General features: G+C 40.4%; 1 protein-coding gene across 1 annotated transcript in view; it reads left to right on the forward strand.

Annotated features, from left to right (window-relative positions):
• MYO1E (myosin IE) overlaps positions 1 to 23,050 on the forward strand; it is a 121,286-nt gene that overhangs the window by 21,685 nt on the left and 76,551 nt on the right. Inside the window, exon 2 of the mRNA XM_069982112.1 lies at positions 20,918 to 21,061. Coding sequence (XP_069838213.1) covers positions 20,918 to 21,061 — 144 coding nt within the window. The remainder of the gene's footprint in view (positions 1 to 20,917; positions 21,062 to 23,050) is intronic.

Below are 23,050 nucleotides of genomic sequence, written 5' to 3' on the forward strand. Positions count from 1 at the left end.
TTCAGCTAATATACGTTTCTCACTTTAACAAATCAGATATCAAAGGGACAGGATATCAAAAGAAATTATCGCCTGGCAGGAATTTTGTAAATTAAATAGTTAGCTCGTAAATCTTCAAGGCTTAGCTTTTTGTATACTTTTTTAACAGGTTGCATTTGTTTGTCATCTATCTTCTTCCCCAGCGTGGCAGCAATCCTGTAATGTCTGGCATAGGTCTCCAGGATAAATATTGTATTAATACAAGTCAGTAGTGATGTGTTTATTTAACAAATGGTGATGTGTTGTGTCTTAGAATTTGTTGGCATTGGTTCATTTGGGCATACACATAGCATGTCAATAAACGACTAATTCTAATTGACTAATTCTTTTCATTTGATTTCTTTACCAAGAAGACTCAATGATAAAGGGAGACTGCCTGTATATAAATATGCTTGAGATTTCTTTCAGTTTTATAAATAAATTATTAGTAGTGCAAGTGTGTGTACATAATTACCATTCAAGTATTACACAGCCAGATTTTCAGGATAAGCGAGCACTGATTTGCTAGGTCGGCGCTCGCTTTCTGAGCCTCCCCGGTGTTCTTCTCACTTCTGCCCACTGCCTGCTCCCCGCAGCCACGGCTGAAACTCCATGAAGTGACAGGCCACTCAGCCAATCACTAGCCGAGATAGGACAGTGGCGGGGCCAGTGAATAGCCGAGCTGACTCAGATGTTTCAGTGGCAGCAGTGGGGAGCAGGCAGCAGCTAGAGGAACACTGGGGAGCGTGCACAGGTATGTAAGTTTTATTTTTTTTTCTACAGTCATCAGCTATCGGCCTCACGTAGCTTTTACACGTAGTGATACGTGGTCAGCGACCAATGATTTTTCAACATGTTGATTGTTTCTTTGACTGATCATTGTATTTATTACGGGGAGCAATAATCTGCCTAATTGGGCTGTGTAATAGGGCTTTTAGCCAGACTAATAACATAAGAGCAGCCAACGCAGGAGACATAAGCTGCTAGTTTCATTATACTAGGGAATGGGTGTGTGGAGGGGCACCTGTGAAAGATAACATCACCACCTTTCTCCAATTCATTACCCAGTCATTTAGCCCAGGGTGGCAGTATAGCATAGAAAGTCTGTAGTCCCCTACCACCTGTGCCATTCCAACTGTTACGGTTCCCACTACTCTATCCCAAAATATAGGAAATGCTGGCTGAGCCACATACTGGCCGAGGCGGGTGATCGCTGGAAAAAACCCACAATAGGGTATACTGAAGGCTCAAAAGTGTGAATTAGTTGTGTTTTGTTATTTATTTTCATTGACTTGCTTGTACATCTGATACAGTCTTTTCAGAGCTTTGAGTTGTGAATGTTTAGTCATCAGGCAATGCAGGGAAGCTGATTACAGCAGACAAGACAGATCTAAAGGCTGCCGCGTCCACTCTGTGGATTCACTGACATAGACCATTGCATTGGATTTTCACAGCCCCTTTTTGGTAGTTTTAGACTGATTGCTGCCTTTCCTGTTTGGGAACTGGAGAAGGTACAAGTGGCTGGATATGTGCTGTATTTATTTCAAAGAAGCCTGGGTGGAGCTATTCAAGAGGAAACTATTAACAATTTACAACATGTAAACCGTTTCTTACTGGCTTGGAATTTCTCTGGCCAGACGTGCACTTTGAGCCAGTATTTTTATTATGGTAGCTTGGAAAATGTGCAGTCTCTTCGTACGTTCTTCATACGTAATGTCCTCCAGTAATCAGTCTAGAATATATTCAGTCAGTGAAAGCATTCACCATGCAAATTTACAACAAGATCTTCCCGTCTTGTGTATTCTAACTTTTTCAATGCATACGTAATAAATACAAGCACTGTAGTCCTCCTAACCATTTTTGATCAGCAAGCAAATCTCACACAAGAGTTTTTGTCTACTCATTGAAATTGTAATGCACCAGCTCTTCAGTGTTTTTCTGTGGATTATTTGCATATTGAAGTGGGATATACTGCTATGTAGAATACCTGTAGCATATTTTACTTATGGTATGTATAACTATCTGCACTCCATATGTAGTACCTGACCCTCTACGTTCCTGCTTAGTGGAATTACAGCATTGTATAGATCTACGCTACTATAAGTTTGGTGCAGTAGATATTCGAGGACCATACTTTCATTTCAATGAGGAGCTATCCTAACTGAGCACCTGCTTTAGACCTTTCATAGGCAGTGTGGCATAGTACTTCCAATGACAAATTACTACTACAGTATGTCAGAATCTGTCTTTGGGTGCTCTTTCTGGCTGTGTTGGGTATAACGGTGTATACGTTAAATTGTACACCAGTCTATGAACCAATTTCCATAGCAAACCATCAGGTACCCCATAATGGCTGAAAAGAACAAGACTCCACATACAGAATAAAGAACTTCAGTGGAACACTCACAATAGCAGGCCGTGAGCTAGTATATTAACATTATGAAAGACGGTGCAAGTGAAGCTAGGCTTTAATGTTAAAGAAGTATACAACAAAAGTTTTTGGACATATAAACATAACTCACTGCCGTGTGCAGATTCTCTAGTGTGTCCCATGAAATGCAACTTGACACATTTTTAAGAATTTTATAAGGAGAATCCTATTACAGGCTCTCTCAACCCGAAAGCTTAGCATTTGACTCCCAGTGGCTGAGAGGTCAGACGCAGCCCATGGGAGTCCTGGAAAACATTGATACAACCATCTCTTCTCTGAATATTTCCTGATTGACCATACTGTATGAATACAGTGTGGTCAATGTGCCTGCTGCTTACTGGGCTGGCACAAATTTTCAGTAGAATACATTTATGAAGTCATATATTGCAAGATCAGATCTTGTACGTCTGAAATCTCTTTCTGGGACTTGATGCTGACAAGGTAACGCTTTGTCTAATGCACATGGCTGCAATGTACGGGATATGTATTTTAAAAAATGCATGATGTGGTTACATTATTAAAGCTGGGGTTTTATTAGAGCTGGACTGAGCAATGTTTCTTCAGCATAAATAATAAATTAGTGCAAGCAGAGTTACCTCAAACCGCTCTAGCAGCCAAGTCTGTTTTAACTGTGCTCTTCAAGTCTCCAATGCTAACCTCAGACAACCTCCAATGAACAAAGGTATTCACTCTATGTAGAAAAACAGAGAAGACTTCAAGATCGTATGCTCCATCCCAGACGTCTGCCATGTAGTCCACACTTGCTATATGGTGTAAATATGGGGTATAAAGTGGTGGTGTGAACATAACAAAACAATGCCATCTTCATGGACGAAATGAAGACAATTCCTTTATATTGTGCTAAAATTTGGCACAAAGTGACCAATGTCAGCAAAGTGAGTGCATGTTGTAGGTCACACAACAACATCATGGTTTTGATTAGAGATGACCAATCTAGCAAATCTTTGTTCCTATCTGTATTGCGCTCATTAGGCGGCAGGTAGGGATGGTCCGAACAGAGTTCGGTTCGGGTTCGTACGAACCCGAACTCTCGGCAATGATTCCTGCTGTCTGCCCGCTCTGTGCAGCGTGAGGACCGCCTGGAAAACTGGGATACAGCCATAGGCTGTGTACCAGTTTTCCAGGCGGTCCTCCCGCTGTATCCACCCGCTCCATGGAGCGGGCAGAAAGCGGGAATCTGATGCCGAGCGTTCGGGTTCATACGAACCCTAACCTCGGAGGGTTTAGACCATCCCTAGCGGCAGGCTTTGAAGTCTGCTCTGCGCCATGCCGCTCTTTCCTGGGTACTGCGAAAAGATGGATCCAGTCCTGGAAAACTTGTCCCAGTTCCTATTATACATTCGCTTATCTCTAGTTCTGATGCTTACGAGAATTTTGTATGTAACGAGAATTTTGTATGTAAAGTCCAGGAATGTATATGGTACTTTGTTTCATGAAGGATATACTATATCTTTTAGTAGTTTTAACTTTGTAATGTCCAGTATGGACAGCAAAAGTAGCTAAGAATGGCCAAAGCCATGTTTTGCAGAAAAATCTAAATTATTATTATTATTATTATTATTATTATTATTATTATTATTATTATTATTATTATTATTATTATTATTATCTTTCAGTTAGAGGGGAAGGTCTGTGGGACATTTGTAAAAATCCCAAATGCTAAAAAGTTGGAAGATTGGGGAAAGAGGCAAGAGACAAGCTGAAAAAATTTAGGCCATCCATTATGGTACCCAGTTTTATTGACAACAGTGAAGCCTTAAACGAATTCAAATTTAAGCACATTTAATTTTTGATCAAAATGTTTCCGAAGATATAGAATTTTATCAGAAAACAAACACAATTGTAAATCTGGTGTTTCATTTGCATGAATAATAAACCGAATAAACAGTTGCGTATTTAGTATTTCTGGTCAGTCTCACTAGAGTTGTAGATATAACATACAAAGGAGCTTTATGTTATGTTGACTGCATTTACATCAATAAACAATGCAAGGATTCATATAGCTGATGCTCTGTAGTATTGACCATGCTGATGTTGTAGCGTGTTTGTCCTCTGCCATTGAAGCTGGTTAATGCAGTGCATAGATTAGTTAAATCATCTTGACGTTGAGAGAACATGGTTAAGAATGTACATTTGTCCAGAGATCCATTCTTCAAAATGTTTTACTAACAAGTAAATTTCGTGTGCATAGTTATTATTCATCATTTTACTGGTATGTGATATGATGCTCACGTAGACAGCAATAAAAGCCGATACATAACAAGGGTAGTCTAGATGTCTCCTTAAAGGGAACCGGTCACATTTAAATTGCAGTCTATTCTGCAGGCAGTATGCTATAGAGCTGAGCAGATATATAATATATATATATTATATATTCGGAGAAATGTTTAATGAAAGCTTGTCATTTATTTATGTCAATCTCTGCTCATTCTGGGCTAAGTATTCAAGTAGGCAGTTCTGCTGAGTGATTGACAGTTAACTGTGTATGCATACATAGGTAGCTGTCACTGACTAAGGAGGACCTCCCACATGACTACTTAGTCTTAAATGAGATGAAGTTTACATCAACAAATAAAGTTGTCCTAAAGCTTCTTGCAGAAACTATATATTCATCAGCTCATCTTGTTCTATAACAACGCTTGCAGATTGGATTGCATTTTCAAGTGAGGCGTTCCCTTTAAAGGGAGCCAATCAGCATGATTGTGCTGCATCCTACAGATCTAGGAAACAGCTCCCCTAGCATATGAGCAGCGTTTGCCGGGGTAATTTTATATTGGGGGGACCACTAATAAGTCTCTCTCTGCCTTTCAATTGTCCCTGCAGAGCAAGCCGACAGGCAGAGAGCTGTGACCAGTCATTGGCGGGTTCTTGCCTAGATAACTAGTTCCTGTCCCTCTCCTGGCCTTGCGCCCCGCAGTAAAACCCCCGGTATAAAGTTACCCCAGCAGATGCTGCTCCTATGGTAGGGGAACCGCATCCTAGATCTGTAGGATGCAGCAGAGAGCCATAGCAGCTCAATCATGCTGATTGGTTCCCTTTAGAACAACAGTATTACCCATCTACACAGTTCTCCTCATTGATCATGCCATTGCATAATGTATTTGTGGAATATATGTAACTACATGCACGAAACTGCTAAAATTCCAGATAAAACTGCTAATAGAACAAATTCTTAAAAATTATTACGCAACTTAAATATAATTCTAAAATTATCAGTCTCTATTTGTTTACATAATTTTTTTAATATTGCCAAGGATGGTGCTACAAATACTCTAAATGCACCACCTGTATTAGATCAGTGACCGGTAAAATTGCCTCCATATATTATTAAATAGACTGTTTATTTACCTCACTTGATAATACCCATCAGTCTAGTGTATCTTTGTGGTTGTTCCCTGGCAATTTTACTAGCCTTTATTCATACACATAAAATATGATATTTTTGGAATTATATTTTGAGTTTAATAATTTTGGGGAATTTTATTAAGGGAATTACATACCATTAGTGTTCATCGGCAGGCCTTTCTTTTGGTTTTGCTAACAGAACAAACAAATTGACCCAATATATCTGTATTAAAGTCTATCCCGTCTTAAGTCTTTCTGTATTAGCGTGGGCTTCCTCCAGTAAAGGTCCTTTTACACTGGCCAGTCTAGCCAGTGCTACAGCCTACATGACCTAAATGTGCTACCATAGCCTGCAGCATCTGTGAACTTCTCTCCCATTGAGCACATCTGTCAGGTGATTGGTTGATAATTGTAAAGGGAACAGCAAGCAATAGATTGTGATGATGTGCATTTAGCATGGCAGAACATTTCTCAGACAACCATTAATAACCTAATTGATGACATGCCAAAGCATGTAAGTGTGTATTGCTCCAGTTGGTGCTCATACTCAACACTGAATAAATCAACAGGTTTTGAATATTTTTATTCAATTTTTTTCATTATTTGCATATTAACATGTCTATCGATCCCGCGATTTACATAATACTTCTACTTTTCCATCTTAGTGTTGCAGTTTCAATATTGAGCAGTGTATTATCAACTTGTAATATTCTGTAATTTCCTCAATACTTCTGGTACCTGCATAATGCATAGTATGTATGGCTGTATAGCATTTTGCAGAAAATGGTATTGTGCTGAAATTTGCTTGAAAGAAGTATTGTATCTGGCTACCACAGGAAGTATTTTAGCAGGGTAGCTAATGTATGGAGAGTATATTTGATATCTATATCCATAAAAGTGGAATTTTGTATCCTAAAAGAAACTTCAGCATTTTTATCTTACTTTAACAGTTGTGTTACTGATAAATAGAATAGTTTTTTATTCTTTGTAATTTGATAATTTTATATTTGATTTGCCTTTATATTGTGTTTACAATGTCTGTAATTGGAGATAGACATTAGGACTCACCAAGTAACCATGCCACCTCACTTTGCTCTGTATCAGATGTCTACAGTTTTCCATTGCTATTGACGTTTTAAAAGCTGCCCATCTTAGCTCAGGCAAAATAATGGAGATGTATTTCTATAATTTTTCCCTCTGACCAGGGTAATAATGATGATTATATAATTTTCACTAGTCTAAAGTATAGCATGTTGTCACAGCAATGGCTCGCCACTGTGCAAAACTGCAACAGTTCATAAGGTTTATCAAAATAAAAAAAAATAAAAAAAGTTTGATATGAATTAAAGTATGAATTTTTCTGATTTTATTGTGCTCTTTCTTATTAAAATGTGCTTTTCTGATGTAAAGGTTAATATGATAAAATATTTTGGACTTGGAGAGAGCTACTTAGCTGAGAAAGTGAGGTATGGGGTGACACTATCTATGAATCATAAGGCTATGTTGGCTATGGGCATGTTTGAGCCAGAACAATAGAGCCCAATTTATAACTCTCTAGCAGTGTGTGGGCTCTAGTGTTTGGCAGTGCTTCTCTGACCAGTGAATTGCTGTAATCCTTTACTTTTCTTGTACTGGTAACTCTTTATGAACCAGATTAGATTATAGTTTTGTGTATATTGTGTTTTGCATATAATGGCAGTAGGAATAAATTTAAAAGCGGTTCTCTTTACTCTGCCTGATGTCCGCTCCAACATCTTCACTGTGGACTTCCCCATAATTCAAAGAAGATTGACAACAGCAGAGAAAGCTTTACCCTGAGGGTCCATTTACACAGAAAGATTATCTGCCAAAGATTTGAAGCCAAACTCGGAAACAGACTATAAACAGACATCAGGTCATAAAGGAAAGCCTGAGTTTTTTTTTTTCTCTTTTCAAATACATTCCTGGCTTTGGCTTCAAATCGTTGGCAGATAATCTTTAAGATAATATTTCTGTGTATGTGGACCTTAGTCCCTGCAATCTCTCTACACAACTGTTCCATGCTCTTCCAAACTACTCTCTGAATCACAACTTGCGCACTTGACCTAATCCCACTTATTCTCCAAACTTACTACTTTGGTTTCCAAGTCCTACTAGCTCTATTTGCTTAAAAACGTAAACAATGTGTCCACCCTGATCTGTGCTCCCAGTTCTCATCTCACCCCTCCTTTCAAATGTGCTTCAGATTCAACCACTCTCTCTCTTTCTAAAGTCCATATTGATCTTCTATTTGCTATGGCCTCAGTACATTTGGGTATTTTGCGCAACATGATTTGTGTCAGAGTACAGCAGTATCCTCCCAGATTTGCAGTGCCTTTACAAGGCGCAAATACAAGGCGCAAATCGTTCAGCCAGGGCACACAAACGATTGCTGTATCTTTCATGCGGCCTTTTAAATATACTACAAATTTTTTTTTTTTTTTGCAGAAGATGCACTAGCATTTTTGTTGACTCGTAGACAGTAGCAAGATGCTTCTCACACTCTTTCACCCCTCTACCTCTCCATGTATGCCCTCTGTTCCTAAGGGCCTTATTACACACAGTGATGATCAGCCAATTCAGGCAATTATCGCTCTGTGTAATACAGACAACCATCATCGGTTGCATGAAATAGTGATGCACGGCTAATGATTAAATACACTGTTATGTATTACCTCTCCATGCTCCCGGTCTAACAATGTCCCTGCAGCCCTTGATAAATCATTATTGAGCCATGTAATAGGCTCAGTAAACGAGCGCCTATCTAGCAGATAGCTGTTTATATACATTATTGCTAGGGCCACCGTTGGCCCGTCTAAAACCCTAAGACTGCATTCACATGTCTCGTAAAATTGTCCGTGGTTGGGGATCCGTGACCACGGGACAGTTTTAGGAAGCATTAAAGTGAATGCAGCCATTCAAATGATCCGCACCACGAAAAAAATATTACATGTCCTAGTGCGGATCATGGCACAGATCCTCCTCCTCCCCCCCCCCCCCCCCCCCCCCCCGGGCAGAGATGACAGGAGCTCCTGTCATCGCATCTGACTACTACCTGTGCCGGCCGGCTTACTTGTTCACCTCCTTCTCTCGGCAGCGTAGTCCAGGCCACTTCCGGTGAGCATGTGTAAGCTGGCCTGCACGGGAGAGTAGGTGAGTAGTCAAATGCTGTGACAGTTGAGCACATTATGTGTGCCAGTCATCTCTGCTGCTGGGCAGTGTGGGGGGATCCTTGCCGGGTGGCGAGATCATGTGAATAAGGCCTAAGGGTTTCTTCCATGCTCTACTATTGCCTGCTCCTCACACAGCCATTTTTAAGAAAATTGTCCTATGTATGCCTCCATAATAGGGAACTCGCTAATCCAACCAGTCAGGCTCTTCCCACCTATAAAACACCAGTATGATAACCCTACTTTTCAGACAAATCTACAACATGCAAAACCCTGCTGCCATTACACTACCATGTGAACAACTTCTACTGTCAATTACTGCCTCTCTTCCCCTTTTTTGCACCCTGTAAGCCCTTGGGAGCACCTGTCTGTAGAAGCTTAGTAAAGCAAAACAGCTGCCACCTGTTATCATCATGAAGTGTTAGCGTCTTACCTGCCAAGAAAATATGTCTGTCAGTTTTAAACGAATAAACGAGCACTGAATTTTTTCACGTATACAGTGGTGAGTGCCGCTTTATTCCTATCTCTCCACGAATGAATTGTGACTGTTTTCTCATGCTATGACATAGCTGAGCACCCCACACGTGTAAAGTTATTGGGGGAGATTTGTCAAAGGGTGTAAAATTTAGACTGGTGCAAATTGCCCACAGCAACCAATCACAGCTCAGCTTTAGGCAGTGCTGAAAGGAAAAAGGAGCTGTGATTGGTTGCTGTGGGCAGTCTAAATTTTACACCCTTTGATAAATCTCCTCCATTGTGTCTGTACCACGGAGTCCAGCTAAGCACATAGTGCACCCCACAAGTGTTTTAAAGAAGCATGCTGTGCCGGTCTGCATCTACTTAATACTACTTGTTTAGGATCACATGCATATTGTAAGAATTTGTATACCTCTTCTCCAGCCCTTTAAATGCTGAATGGTGACAATAAGATATTCCAGAAAACATGATGAATTCTTTTAGTCACATTTATTGAACAAGTTTTTGTTGTCATCACACAAGTTTACATGGTTTCTTTTAATTCATTATTTTGTCACACAGGCACTTAAAGGAGTCCTGCAAAACCTATAGTTAAACTGCGGCCTGAGGGAGGGGGGGGGTTGACAGAATAAAGAACCTATACTCACCGGTCCCTGTGCCCTCGCAACGCAGCACCACCTGGACCCTGCCGTATGTCATCTTCTTTCCGTTTCTTGGTATGTCATGACTTTGCAGGAAAGGGTGGGACATAACCCACTCAGCCAATATAGAAAACCAGTGCAAGTTGACAAGGGAAAAACGCAGTGGGAAAACATGCACCGTTAAATGGGTTAGTGTAAATGTACCCTCAAGGGGTTTGTCTAGTTGTGCCTACCTCTATCCAGCTGAAATCCTTGTTATGGATTATATTTGATGGATGAATGCATAGGTAACATATATGCATCCTGACTGAATATTGTTCAGTCATTTAAACCGATATGACAGGCAGGATCTCAATAACTATGAATGTATTAATTCACCTGTGCAATGTGACTCAATACTCCCCTAGGCATGTTCAGCCTATAAAGAATGACAACCTTGTGTCACACCCCTTTACATGGTCACACCTTGTGTTCAGCTATGGTATAAATATCATACTAGCTGCTGACTCATAAAATAAGTGCTTATTGTGCTCATAAGGATGTCATCCATGAAACTAAACTGTAAAATTCAGTTTTTATATCTAGTTTGTTTCAACCTTGAGATAGATGGATAGATAGAGCTATATATATATATTTTTTTTTTACTTTTCTAATTCTCTTATTTCCTGTCTCGTCATGAATGTAGGACTGTTGCTTAAATGGTCAATTCATATATTGATACTGCAGTAACTAAGAAACTGCAGGTGGTCCAGCTGCTGGAGTCCCCATGATCTTAAGAACAGACTCCGAAATCCAAGCAACAATACTGCAGATAGGGAATAACTTGTTGAGATGGGAAAACCCCTTTAAAGCTACTGTACCATCAGTACATTCTCTTTGTGTTTTACATGGATAGAATGGCGCTGGCACTGGGAAGCCGATACGCAGGAACTAGGCCGCTGTTCAAAAAAAGGGCACCAGCGCCGTTGTATTCGCTTTAAGTAAGTGTTAATTTCTCTGCAGCTCCACCACAGGAGAAATGGAGAATGACACCATGGCCATTTAGATCAATGGATTGTTTGTGTAATGTAGGACAGGACAGGACGGGCGTAGCAGAGTGGGAGATGCTCTGTGTAATCATTCTCTCCTCTAACCAAGAAATAAGAGGTTCTAAACGGAGGACTTAAAATGGGTTATCCTCAGCTGCATAGTGCATGGTTTATGTTTATAGTATATTGTGTACCCCAATGTGTCAGTTCTGGAGTTTTGCTATTGGGGGTCTATAGCAGATTGAATTTGTCTGTTCTGAAATGAAAGGACTGGGCAGAACACAAGATCCAGGCAGCCAATGCACCCACAGATCTGCTGGTTTTCTTACTCTGTTAATGTGTTTGAAGAAATGCCGCATGGATCTTAGGCCCCCTTCACACGTCCGGAAAAACCATCCGGATTTCCTATCAGGAAATCCGGACGGATTTCCGGACCCATAGACTTTAATTGGTCACGGACACCCTTCCGGATTTTTCCGGAAGGGTGTCCGTTCCGGAAAATATATCCGGAAAAAATAGGACATGTCCTATTTTTGTCCGGAATTCCGTCCCGGACGCCCCCATAGAAGGCTATGGGGGCGCCGGAATCACGGGCACTTTCCTGATGTACATCAGGAAAGTGCCCGTGATTCCGGATGATTGACAGCCCGCCGGCACCCCCGCTGCCCGAACGCCGCGCCGCCACCACCCAAGGGATCCCTGCACCCGGACATCAGCTGCCGCCGCCCAGTAGCGCCGCATCGCTTCACCCCGCCGCCGCCCGATGACCCCGCGCCGTATCGCATCACGCCGCCGCCCGCTGACCCCGCCGCCGCATCGCATCACCCCGCCGATGACCCCGCCGCGCCGCATCGCATCACCCCGCCGCATCGCATCACCCCGCCGCATTGCATCATCCCGCCGCCCGATGACCGCGCCGCATCGCATCACCACGCCGCCACCCCGACCTCTGTTCTCCCCCCCCCTCCCTCTCCGAGTCCGCAGCAGCTTGCACCCGCCCGCCCGGGACTCCCACCAGCTGCCGCCGCTGTTCTTCCGCCGTCGACAGGTGAGATACACAGCCCTGTCCCCCCCAATACTAAAACTCCCACCATGTCCTGCTAACAGGCCATGATGGGAGTTGTACTTCTGCAGCCTGTGGCCATCCAGGTTGCAGAAGTACAACTCCCACCATGCCTTGCTGACAGGCCATGATGGGAGTTGTACTTCTGCAGCCTGTGGCCATCCAGGTTGCAGAAGTACAACTCCCATCATGCCCCTGTTGGAAACACTTTTTTTTTTTTTTTACTCATCAGGAAATCCTGAAGGTTTTTCCTGATGATTTCCTGATGGTAAAAACGGATTACTGTCAGGAAATCCTGATACTTTCCTGATGACTTTTGAGGTCTCCTGATCAGGATTTCTTGACAGTAAAAACTGACACGGACGTGTGAATGGGGCCTTAGAGATTTGCCCATTCTGTTCATCCCTCTGCTGGGCATTCGCTGTAGTTTCCGCACAAGTGTGTGCGCGCTATTCACTTATCCTGTATACAGATATATTTCTGTACTGAACATGTATAAGAATAATTTAGCAGCTTCCATGTTCTACAATGAAAACCTGATCTTATTTATGTATACAGTGTGTAATATTCCCAACAATAGAACTTTTCAGCACTGAATATGAAGGAGGTGATACAGTATAACGTGCCTGTTGACGGGCTCCTGTCTCGACAATTAAGGCATTTACTGGCTGGCTTCTACCTGGCACCAGTTCAGTAAATGTGAAAGTCAAAGACATAGCAATTTAGAGCACTTTACGCAGGGTGTAACCAAGGCATACTCGTATGGGACAGGTAATACATCGGAACAATTAGGTCATCGGGGTATGGTTTTTCAGCCAAAACTCTAATGACTAACTTCCTTCATTTGCTGATCTAAGGGACAAACTTTTCATGAACAAGTTGAGCAATATCTTATGACTATGACCCTGAAACAAAGACCATTAGTCACAGTGTGCATTTATTTTGTAAATCTACCATGAGGATATTTTGGTAATAATAACCAGGAATATTGCGGTAATATGGATTTAAAAAGCGGCCATTAGGTAGTTGTCCAGAATCAGGCCCAGCTGACAGAATGTACTGACATTTTTGACCCAAGCAGAATAAGCAGAACTATGAATTGCTGGTGAAGGCAGAGGTATTCTACTAAAACATCTACAGCTTTCCTGGATAATAAACAGCAATGTGTCTATGTAGGGCTTCTCTTTATGTGAGCACGTGTTATGTAGTCAATGGCATTTTATGTTTCATGGCTTTTTCTGCATATATTTGACTGCAATGGTTAAAGTGATGCCTTCTGAAGGGTTCAAGAGAGAACGGCAAATAAATAAGGAGCAATGTATTTTTATTTGGGAAAGCACCATCTGGAGATGGTGATGACTAAGGGAACAGTAAGAGAAGGGATCGCATTTTGTTTAAAAAGAGGGGGCATCCTGTTTTTGCTAGCTGAATAGATGCAGCAGAATAGAGATTACTCATAACCAACCAGAACTGCACATTAACTCTTTGCAGTTTTACAAGTACTGTGTTAGTTTGACTTTTTTTTTTTTTTCTGAAATTTAAATGATGGGATAAAGGTTTGCTCTCCCGCATTTTTGCTTTTTCCACATACTCCTGGGCAATAACCTGGCTATTGCAGCTTATGGCTGGGTTCACACTACGTATATTTCAGTCAGTATTGTGGTCCTCATATTGCAACCAAAACCAGGAGTGGATTAAAAACACAGAAAGGATCTGTTCACACAATGTTGAAATTGAGTGGATGGCCGCCATTTAATGGCAAATATTTGCTGGTATTTTAGAACAACGGCTGTTATATTGAAATAATGGCAGTTATTTACTGTTATATGGCGGCTGTCCACTCAATTTCAACATTGTGTGTACAGAGCCTTTCTGTGTTTTTAATCCACTCCTGGTTTTGGTTGCAATATGAGGACCACAATACTGACTGAAATATACGTAGTGTGAACGCAGCCTATTATAAGGGTTATGTTGTAAATAAAAAAATTTTTACTGGATACTTTTGTTTCAAATAACATAGTCTATATATATATATATATATATATATATATATATATATATATATATAATATATTTTTTTTTATTTTTTTTCAGCAGTGAAGTTGATGGCGACCCAAAAGGACACTCTTTTGGCCTCATCTGGGTTTAAAGGGGTTATTCAGTGAAAATCTTTTCCTTTTCAAATTAACTAGTTTCAGAAAGTTTTTAATTTACTTCTATTTAAAAAATCTCAAATCTTCTCATACTTATCAGCTACTGTATGTTCTACAGGAAATGTTGTTTTCTTTTGTCTGACACAGTGCTCTCTGATGACATCTCTGTCCATATAAGGAACTGTCCAGAGTAGGAGAGGTTTTCTATGGGAATTTACTGCTGCTCTGGGCAGTTCCTGTCTCGGACAGAGATGGCAGCAGAGAGCACTGTCATACTGAAAAGAAAACATTTCCTGCAGGACATCTAGCAGATCATATGTATGGGAAGTATTAAGATTTTTAAATAGAAGTAAATTACAAATCTATATGACTTTCTGAAACCAGTTCATTAGAAAGAAAAAGATTTTTGCCAGATAATCCCTTTAAGTAACCTACTGATCCTCCTTACTGAGAAACAACCATTTAGTCCTGCAGGGGGATTTGTAAAAGTGCCCATACACATTTCTATATTACCCATATCTGACCAGTATTCTGATATTTTATCATTAAAACGTTCCTATAGTGATGTAGGATTTATATTTTTTTACCAAAATCTGCAGCTTTTTTTTACTATAAAACAATCTTCCAGTGTCGGGGTGCTTTGTGCATGGATTTTAAACAAAGCTTTCTCTAACCTGACACTTTGACATCTTTATCAGTATTCATTTCCCCAGGCTCTTTGAAAACTTTAAAACTGCTTTATGTGAACAGTTCCGACCACCAGAACTCCTCCTTTGTTGTGAGATGTTTCAGCAGCTGTTTGGCACACACAAACTGCACAATAGTGTCTAAAGGGGTCCGACCACATGGGACCCCAATCACTAGAAAGAGGGTTCATTGTCCCCTGCGTGAATGGAGCAACAGTGCACATGTCGAGCTTAAGCTTCATTCAAACCTCCATTCTCATGGATGGATGCTGGTCTCAGATGTCAGGCTGCACTGATCAGCTAGTTATGTATGCCCTATCCTGTGGATAGATTATAACTTTTCATCTCCCTGTCTCTGGGTGTATTTTATGTGTGATCCTATATTAATATGACAAAGATTATTTCAGATCAGTTCAGTTTTGCTTGTATCCATTTCTAATGTTCGGATTCCTGCTTTTTGTTAATGTGGTCTCCATGTGTAGGCACATCTGCCACCCATCTTGCATAAATTGTTCCTTTTTTATATGAAATTTAGAGTCTGGTGTTTATTCTTTACTTCAAATACAGTAATGTCTTCCTGAGTTATCTGAAGCTTTTTTTAATATCAAATGAAGTATATGTGGGGGTAATTATCACTTACAGAAGGGGTTTGATCGTTTTATTTAAAAAATTTTTATGTCTAAGAATAGCAGCAGCTCAAATGTTTCCACCATATTTTCACATGAACTGTTTTTGAGTCCTCAATCCCTCCTTAGGTCAGCACCTGCAGTGCTTGCCATCTAGTAAGCAGTCATTGCCAATAACGTGACACTTGACGTGCGCTCCTGTCATTGCTTGTACGTTTGTCAGTACTCATGAGCTCTGTTGTAGTGTACAGCGCAGAACAGAGGAATGTATACTGGGGTTATTATTGGCAATATATGGATGGCTAAGTAATCATGGTGTATTAGCAGTTTCATTATAGATCATTACCAATAATAAGCATTGTCTAAACTCGAATCATAAATATACATGCATACATTAGGAGCTGTATACACTCCTAATGTATGTGCTGCTGCTCTCTGAACAGTACTGCAGTCCAGGAATAATTTGAGATCCTCTCCTAAACTAAAGCAAAGATGGCACTCTCATTATTGGGGTACACAAAAACCATGGGGACAAATTATTGTCTACTATTTGTGGGTTATTTACTATATTAGAGAACATTTATAGAATGCATAAAAAGTTATTGGACCTTGAAAGTTTAGACACAGAAACATTTTAGCTTCAGACCTGCATCTTTTTTTAAACACATGGATTTTTCTTTCTTTTTTGCGGTGGATTTTTCCTTTACAGATTTAGTGGCATTTTTGTTCTATTTGCAAATTTGTGTTCCAGATAGTACAGAAGTCTATGATGAAATTGCATATCTAAAATCTTTGTAATATTTTGGATTGCCACATTTTTTTTTACTTGTTTGAGTGACTGATGCACCTGTGTGTTTTTCATATATACATTACTTCCTGTGACTTTTGTACTCACTTGCTTGAAAAAAAATTCCTATTGATTGACCTGAAACATCGCTATTTGAATCCATGTGTTGAATAAATCAACGTTTGCCACGTATCTGGAGTGCTGCAGTCATATCTTTTATTGAAAGCCACAATACATGTAGAGTAGTGGAAAGAATTTCCAAAGCAGAAAATTTGTTGTACACCATGTCTGAATTGGCTGCTAGGTAAACTAGATTATTAAAGTATCAAGCAGTGCTGTATTTTGTATGATATCCATTTAGCCTGATGCTTCCCCCTGTGTATATGTCTGTCAGTAGTGACTGTAGAAGTCATCACTTATATAGGACCTGGAATGTATTGTCTGATAACACTTTCGTAGAGCAAAAACCTTTTTGTGAATGCACTAAAATGAGTTTGCACAGTGCTCTATTTCTCAACCTTCTGCACCCTACAAATGTACACAAGCAGTCACCTGAATATGACCTTTCTTTGCTTTTCTCAAGATTTATACCTTCCAGATTTTGGAGAACGAAAAGCTCAAATTCCTCCTAAGCCCCATTTAAGAAGATTCACTAATAGGCCTCTTTTAGGGGGCATTCACATGTTTCAACATTATGGTCCACACACTGAAAATGTGCTACAGACTGGAATTGCAGACATCCTGGCATCATATATCATTATGATGCAGATGTCCACTTTAGTTGAGTACCTAGAGCCAGGTATGTGGTGACAGAGGTCATGGGTAGTCTTACTGAGGCCTTGGAGCCTGATGGGACTCAAAGCCCCCTTTAAGTCATAATACGAGAACAGCCCTCCAGCTGTTGTAAAACGATAATTCCCATCATGCCTGGACAGCCAAAGCCATGTCTTTTTAGTTTTGCTACAACTTGAGGGCTGAAGGTTTCCCATCCCTGAAATCAGTAGGGCTTACTAATATAGATTCATTCTGGGGCCAACAAAAGCTTTGTTACACCTTGCCTTCCACTGTAAATGTTATATTGGGTGAATAAGATGGTGAAATCTGAAGTTTTGCTTGGTTTATTAAGGCTGGGGTTCAAGTGTAGAAATTGTTGAAAGTAGTTGTCGCATACGATAAGGCTATTATTGCAACATATAGCTTAAAGCGTAACTGTCATATTTTTTTTTATTGCAGAAATCAGTAGTCTAAGTGATTTTAAGAAACTTTGTAATAGGTTTTATCAGCCAAAAAAGCCTCCTTCTGTACTCAAGAAGCAATTTCCCAGCTCCCCCCCCCCCCCCCCCCCGACTCCTTCTCTGTGCATTATCAGGCAAACACGTCTTCATTACAGAGAAGCCAGTGAAGCACTGGCTCTGCTCTCTTCATTCTATCCTTATGGAGGGGGGAGGAGATGAGGGAGCAGGAAGAGGTGACATGAAGGTCAGCTGTTTGTAGACTCTCTGGGCACCTAAACTGCAGGATTCCGGGGTCAGAAAGGTCAGTGCTTATCTATGAACTTACTGAGAGAAGATTGCAGGGTGTTGTGCTGTGCAGGACTGCTCCGTGCTCAGTCACTCCTAACAGCCCCTCCCCTCTCCATAGCCACATAATGGAGTCAGAAATCCTGCTTCTTCTGCAGTCAGGGGGGAGGCTGGGAGATTGCTTTTTCAGTCCAGAAGGAAACTCTTTTGGTTTATAAAACCTATTACAAAGTTTCTTAAAATCGCTTGAACTGTTGCTATTTAATGTTTTTTAAAAAAAAAATGACCCTGAAATGACAGTTACGCTTTAAACTTTTTTATGACAAGTTGTCCATGTACCTTTTTAAGTATTGCATGTTCTTCAGCTGCTTTTGAGCTATATTACAGTCCAGTCTGTTTGTTGAACATGTACTGTATATTGACAAGCCAAAGATAATTTTTACCTGTGCAGATCAGTCTGTGTCTATGGCAAGTAAGGAGAGATGACCTGTAGCTATAGCTACAAGAACATAGACATTACTGAGCTGGTGATAACCTTCACCTTCTTTATGGATGTTGCAGATCTTTCACCACAGGTTGTTTGATCCTTGCTTGCCTCGAGACGCCAGTATTATACATGACACATGATAGGTGGGAAGCCCTATGAGTTTGCATAGCTCTATGTACACATCTTGTGACTGAGTTAGTATACACAGGGCTGCATATGATAGTGGTATTAGCAGGATGGTAACATACGATTCATGACTCACTGCAGTACTGTATTTGGAAGATCCTGAAGAGTCTCATCTACATAGGGCATCACATTGCCTTACGTTTTGTTGAAAGTTTTCGTACTATATAAGGAGCAGACAGTAATCTTGTAGTTGCTAAGAACAATCTAATATGATATTGTGGGCAGAAGGGTTGTACGTAATAAAGCTCTGCCTGGTGCTAAAAATTCCACACATTCCTCTGCTACAGAAATGCAGGAAACTGCAGTTAAAATAGGAAATGTTTTGAAGAGTTGAATTACTATAGCATTTTTCTTTCTTTTTTTGGTAAAAAGGTCTTTTAAGCGTTAAAAATGACAGCAAGCCACATCACCAGTCTGTCTAGCTGCGTACCAGAAGGTTGACATCTGCCCCACATGTGTGCGCAGCCATATAGTCTGAATACATTCCTTGCCCATAAGTGGAGGTACAGTTTGATCTTCAGTATTCCTCACTAGATAAATCTCCTATTGCTTCAACACCTCCTGTGCTATATTGAGGTTCTTATACTGTAGTACTGGATAAAGATACTGAATAGTATTCATTACATAACTTCAAGGGCTATAATTGATAGAGATACTGTGTTTCCCCGAAAATAAGACACCCCTACTAATTTACCCTATAGTGTAAAGTAAGGCCTCCCCCCCTGAAAATAAGGCAGCCTCTACCCTAAACTAGAGCACCCCCCAAAAGTAAGGCCACCCTCGACTCACCTAATCCCCTTGTGGAGCATCACTGCCAGTGCCGCAGGCAGCTTGGTCCATGGCTGTGTCCCGACACACAACACTGCAGACACACCCTGACGCACGATGCCACCACACGTCCCCACTCTCAACGCTACCGCTTTCAACAGGACCTGTCCCGCAATAATGTGAGTATTGCGGGGAGGTCCGGGGGGGATGTCGTTTTTTTTTTTTTTTTCTTTTCCCCTCTTCCCCTGGCCAGTTTTGGAGAAGAAATTAATATAAGACACTGTCTTATTTTCGGGGAAATACTGTAGATAGAGCGAGGTTTGTGTGTGTGTGTGTGTGTGTATATATATGTATGTGTGTATATATTATATTATATTATATATTATATTATATTATATTTTTTCCACATCAAAGTGCCCACATAAGAGGTTGGAAAGAGAAGCATCTTGGTTTTAAACAGGCTCAAGTGTACAGAGACATGATTATGGGCCCTGATGGGAGTCATTAGCGTACACATTGTAAATAAAACCAGACTAGCTTTTGCAAAAAGTGATTTTTACCTCCATTGTGACATTTTACTGTTATATTCTGCAACACTTAAAACTTAAAGATAGATAAATTTAGATTATACAATTGGCGCTGTATAAAGAATTTATAGGGGTGTCATCAGTGTTTTATTAGTAAAGATTCTGCCCCCTGGGACCCTTGGCGATTTTTGAAGGAACCACTTCAGTGTCTTTCTGAACTTGGAGGCTGATCCATATAAACTGCCGAACCCAATATTGCAGAACAACACCATTGCTGAATAGGGTAGAGCAGATGATCACCAGGGATTGATGATCTGTCCTGCAATATAAATAATAAACGACATTAGGCCATCCTTCTATGTGTAGGTAATAGCCTTTTGTCATCTTTTTTTCTGTAGCAATGTGTTAATTGGATCCACAGATTAACAGTCACCCAATTATCACCCATCATTATTTAGTTCCCTTGTGTATTGCTAAGCTAAGTCATTGGTTTACAGTGACTATGACTTGTTTTAAAGGTCAACTTTTTTTTTTCCATAAACTAGAGAAAAACAAAACCATAATTTTACCCCTGATTGATTGAATGGGCCTCACTGTGGGCACTGGAGATGCATAAGGGCACTGACAACCCCTAAAACCCCTTATTTGCTCAAGAAATTTGATGTAAGAGAGTCCTGAGAGAACATGTATAGCAAATGGTAATTTCAGAAGGAGAATCTGTAAAAGTTTAGACCATGAAAAATTTGGCACCGATCTTCTAGATGGCTAAAAAATTGCATGTGTGATTTATAGCATAAGCCAGGAGTGAATCCAGAGGGATGGAAAAGTAAGAAAGGAAGGGCTGGTACTACTTTGTATCAACTCCTGTGTCTGGCTCTTAAAGCTGCCACAAAACTGCATGTGTGTTCCATCCTCAAACTGTAATGTTATATTCTCATTGATTTTTATTTTTTTTCTATTTGCAGGGCAGCAAAGGACATTACAGATACCACTGGCAAAGCCACAATGTTAAGCACAGCGGAGTGGATGATATGGTCCTGTTGTCCAAAATTTCTGAAGATTCTATTGTGGAAAACTTGAAAAAACGTTATATGGATGATTACATCTTTGTATCCTTTTGTATATTGCAGCATTTTATAACAGAACAATAAAGTCACATGCTCTAATTGTGGTCGCAAATTGGATATCATTTTATGTCCGCCCATTAGAGATGAGCACAACTTGAGCATGCTCAAGTCGGAACGCTTAGCATTTGAATACTGGTGTCTGGAGAAGTTGGATGTAGCCTGAGAGAGACTAGGAAAACATGGATACAGTCTATGGCTGTTTTCACTGATTCCCCAGTGGTGCATCAAACTTCAGCCACCAGCATTCAAATGCTGAATAGTCCGACTCCAGCATGCTCAAGTTAGGCTCATCTCTAATGCACATGTCTAGTGAGGACAAGAATGGTGCTGTTTCTGGAAGAAAGCCTTGCTTATTCTAAGCCTGGACAACCCCTTAAATGCTGTGTTTAAAGCGACTCTGTACCCACAATCTGACCCCCCCCCCCCCCCCAAACCGCTTGTACCTTCGGATAGCTGCTTTTAATCCAAGATCTGTCCTGGAGTCCGTTCAGCAGGTGATGCAGTTATTGTCATAAAAAAATTAATTTTATAATTGCAGCTCCGTGCCCTACGGGCGTATCTGTGCCCTGACTTTGCATCACCCTTCCGTCCCTACTGGCGTATCTGTGTGCCCTGACTTTGCACCACTCTTCCGTCCCTACAGGCGTATCTGTGCCCTGACTTCGGAGAGGAGGGACGGAAGGGTGGTGCAATGTTAGGGCACAGATACGCCCGTAGGGCACGGAGCTGCAATTTTAAAAGTAATGTTTTATGACAATAACATCACCTGCAAAACAGACCGCAGGACAGATCTTGGATTAAAAGCAGCTATCCGAAGGTACAAGTGGTTTGGGGGGTCAGATTGTGGGTACAGAGTCACTTTAAGGCTGGATATACTTATATGGGAGTGTTTGGCACTAAAGGTTGCAGCACCTTGGCTTTATACAGGCCACCCAACTCTGTTTCTATAGATTTATTCTGATCGTCTTTGAGGAAATACCATAGATAAAGAAATGTAGAAAGTTAGAGTGAATTTTTAGGTTAGGATGGAGTGGCTAAAGTAAGGTACCTTTTTTGATTAGAGTGGGCATAGAAATGTTATTTATGGCCCCAGGACCCTAAAAACAATCACACACACATTCTATCACTTCTAACTAGATTGTAATCAAGATCATGTTATCATGCAGGTAAGTATCATGAAATCTAACCAAATAAATGTGTATATGTATTTTCTCATTCGAAGGTTTGAGGCCACCCAGATAAGTGCTGCTGTATGAAACAATTCAGTGAGGTGCAATTCACATGCTGCCTGTAGTTCATGGTCTTCCAAAGTATACAGCAATGTGTATAAATGTAGAGGGTCCAAACACATTGTAAAAGAACACCCTTTTAAATTATGTTTTGCCAATATATGTTGGAATCCCACAGCGTCAACTGTATAGAAAACTAAGGTATACCAGTATACTATGTGGTTTGGAATATAATGAAGAGTGCACTTAACCTTAAGGGTTTCTTTATATTATTCCAGCTGTTAACTTCTAATACCTTTTAGGTTGTAAGTTGGAAATGAAATGGTAATAAAAAAAAGAGAAGAAATGATATCCTGCATTTACCCAAATATAGCAAACTGCCAGTGATAATAAGAAGCTGTTATAATTCAAATATTTTCATGTTTTATTACAAATCAGACTACTGAAACCATTTAGACTCAGCAGAATCTAATATTGGAAATGCTACTATTATTCCTGTCACTTTTAAACCTTCAATTCATTTTTATTCCCATTGGGCTCGAAAGGTTAGTTTAGAGAAGCTTTCTGTGAATAGAAAATCTTTTCCCTGGCTCTGGGTTTGGCAGCTAATCTTTATAGACAGTTTATTCTTCAGTTAACATCTCTATATCCCTTCAGTTTTATTGTATTTAAGGAGACTGAAGTGAATTAGTAGCCATGGGAAATGGAGCATATGGGAGATAAAAGCACTGTGCCTATTGGC

The sequence above is a fragment of the Dendropsophus ebraccatus genome, chromosome 1 (assembly GCF_027789765.1).
Source record: "Dendropsophus ebraccatus isolate aDenEbr1 chromosome 1, aDenEbr1.pat, whole genome shotgun sequence".
Taxonomy (NCBI): domain Eukaryota; kingdom Metazoa; phylum Chordata; class Amphibia; order Anura; family Hylidae; genus Dendropsophus; species Dendropsophus ebraccatus.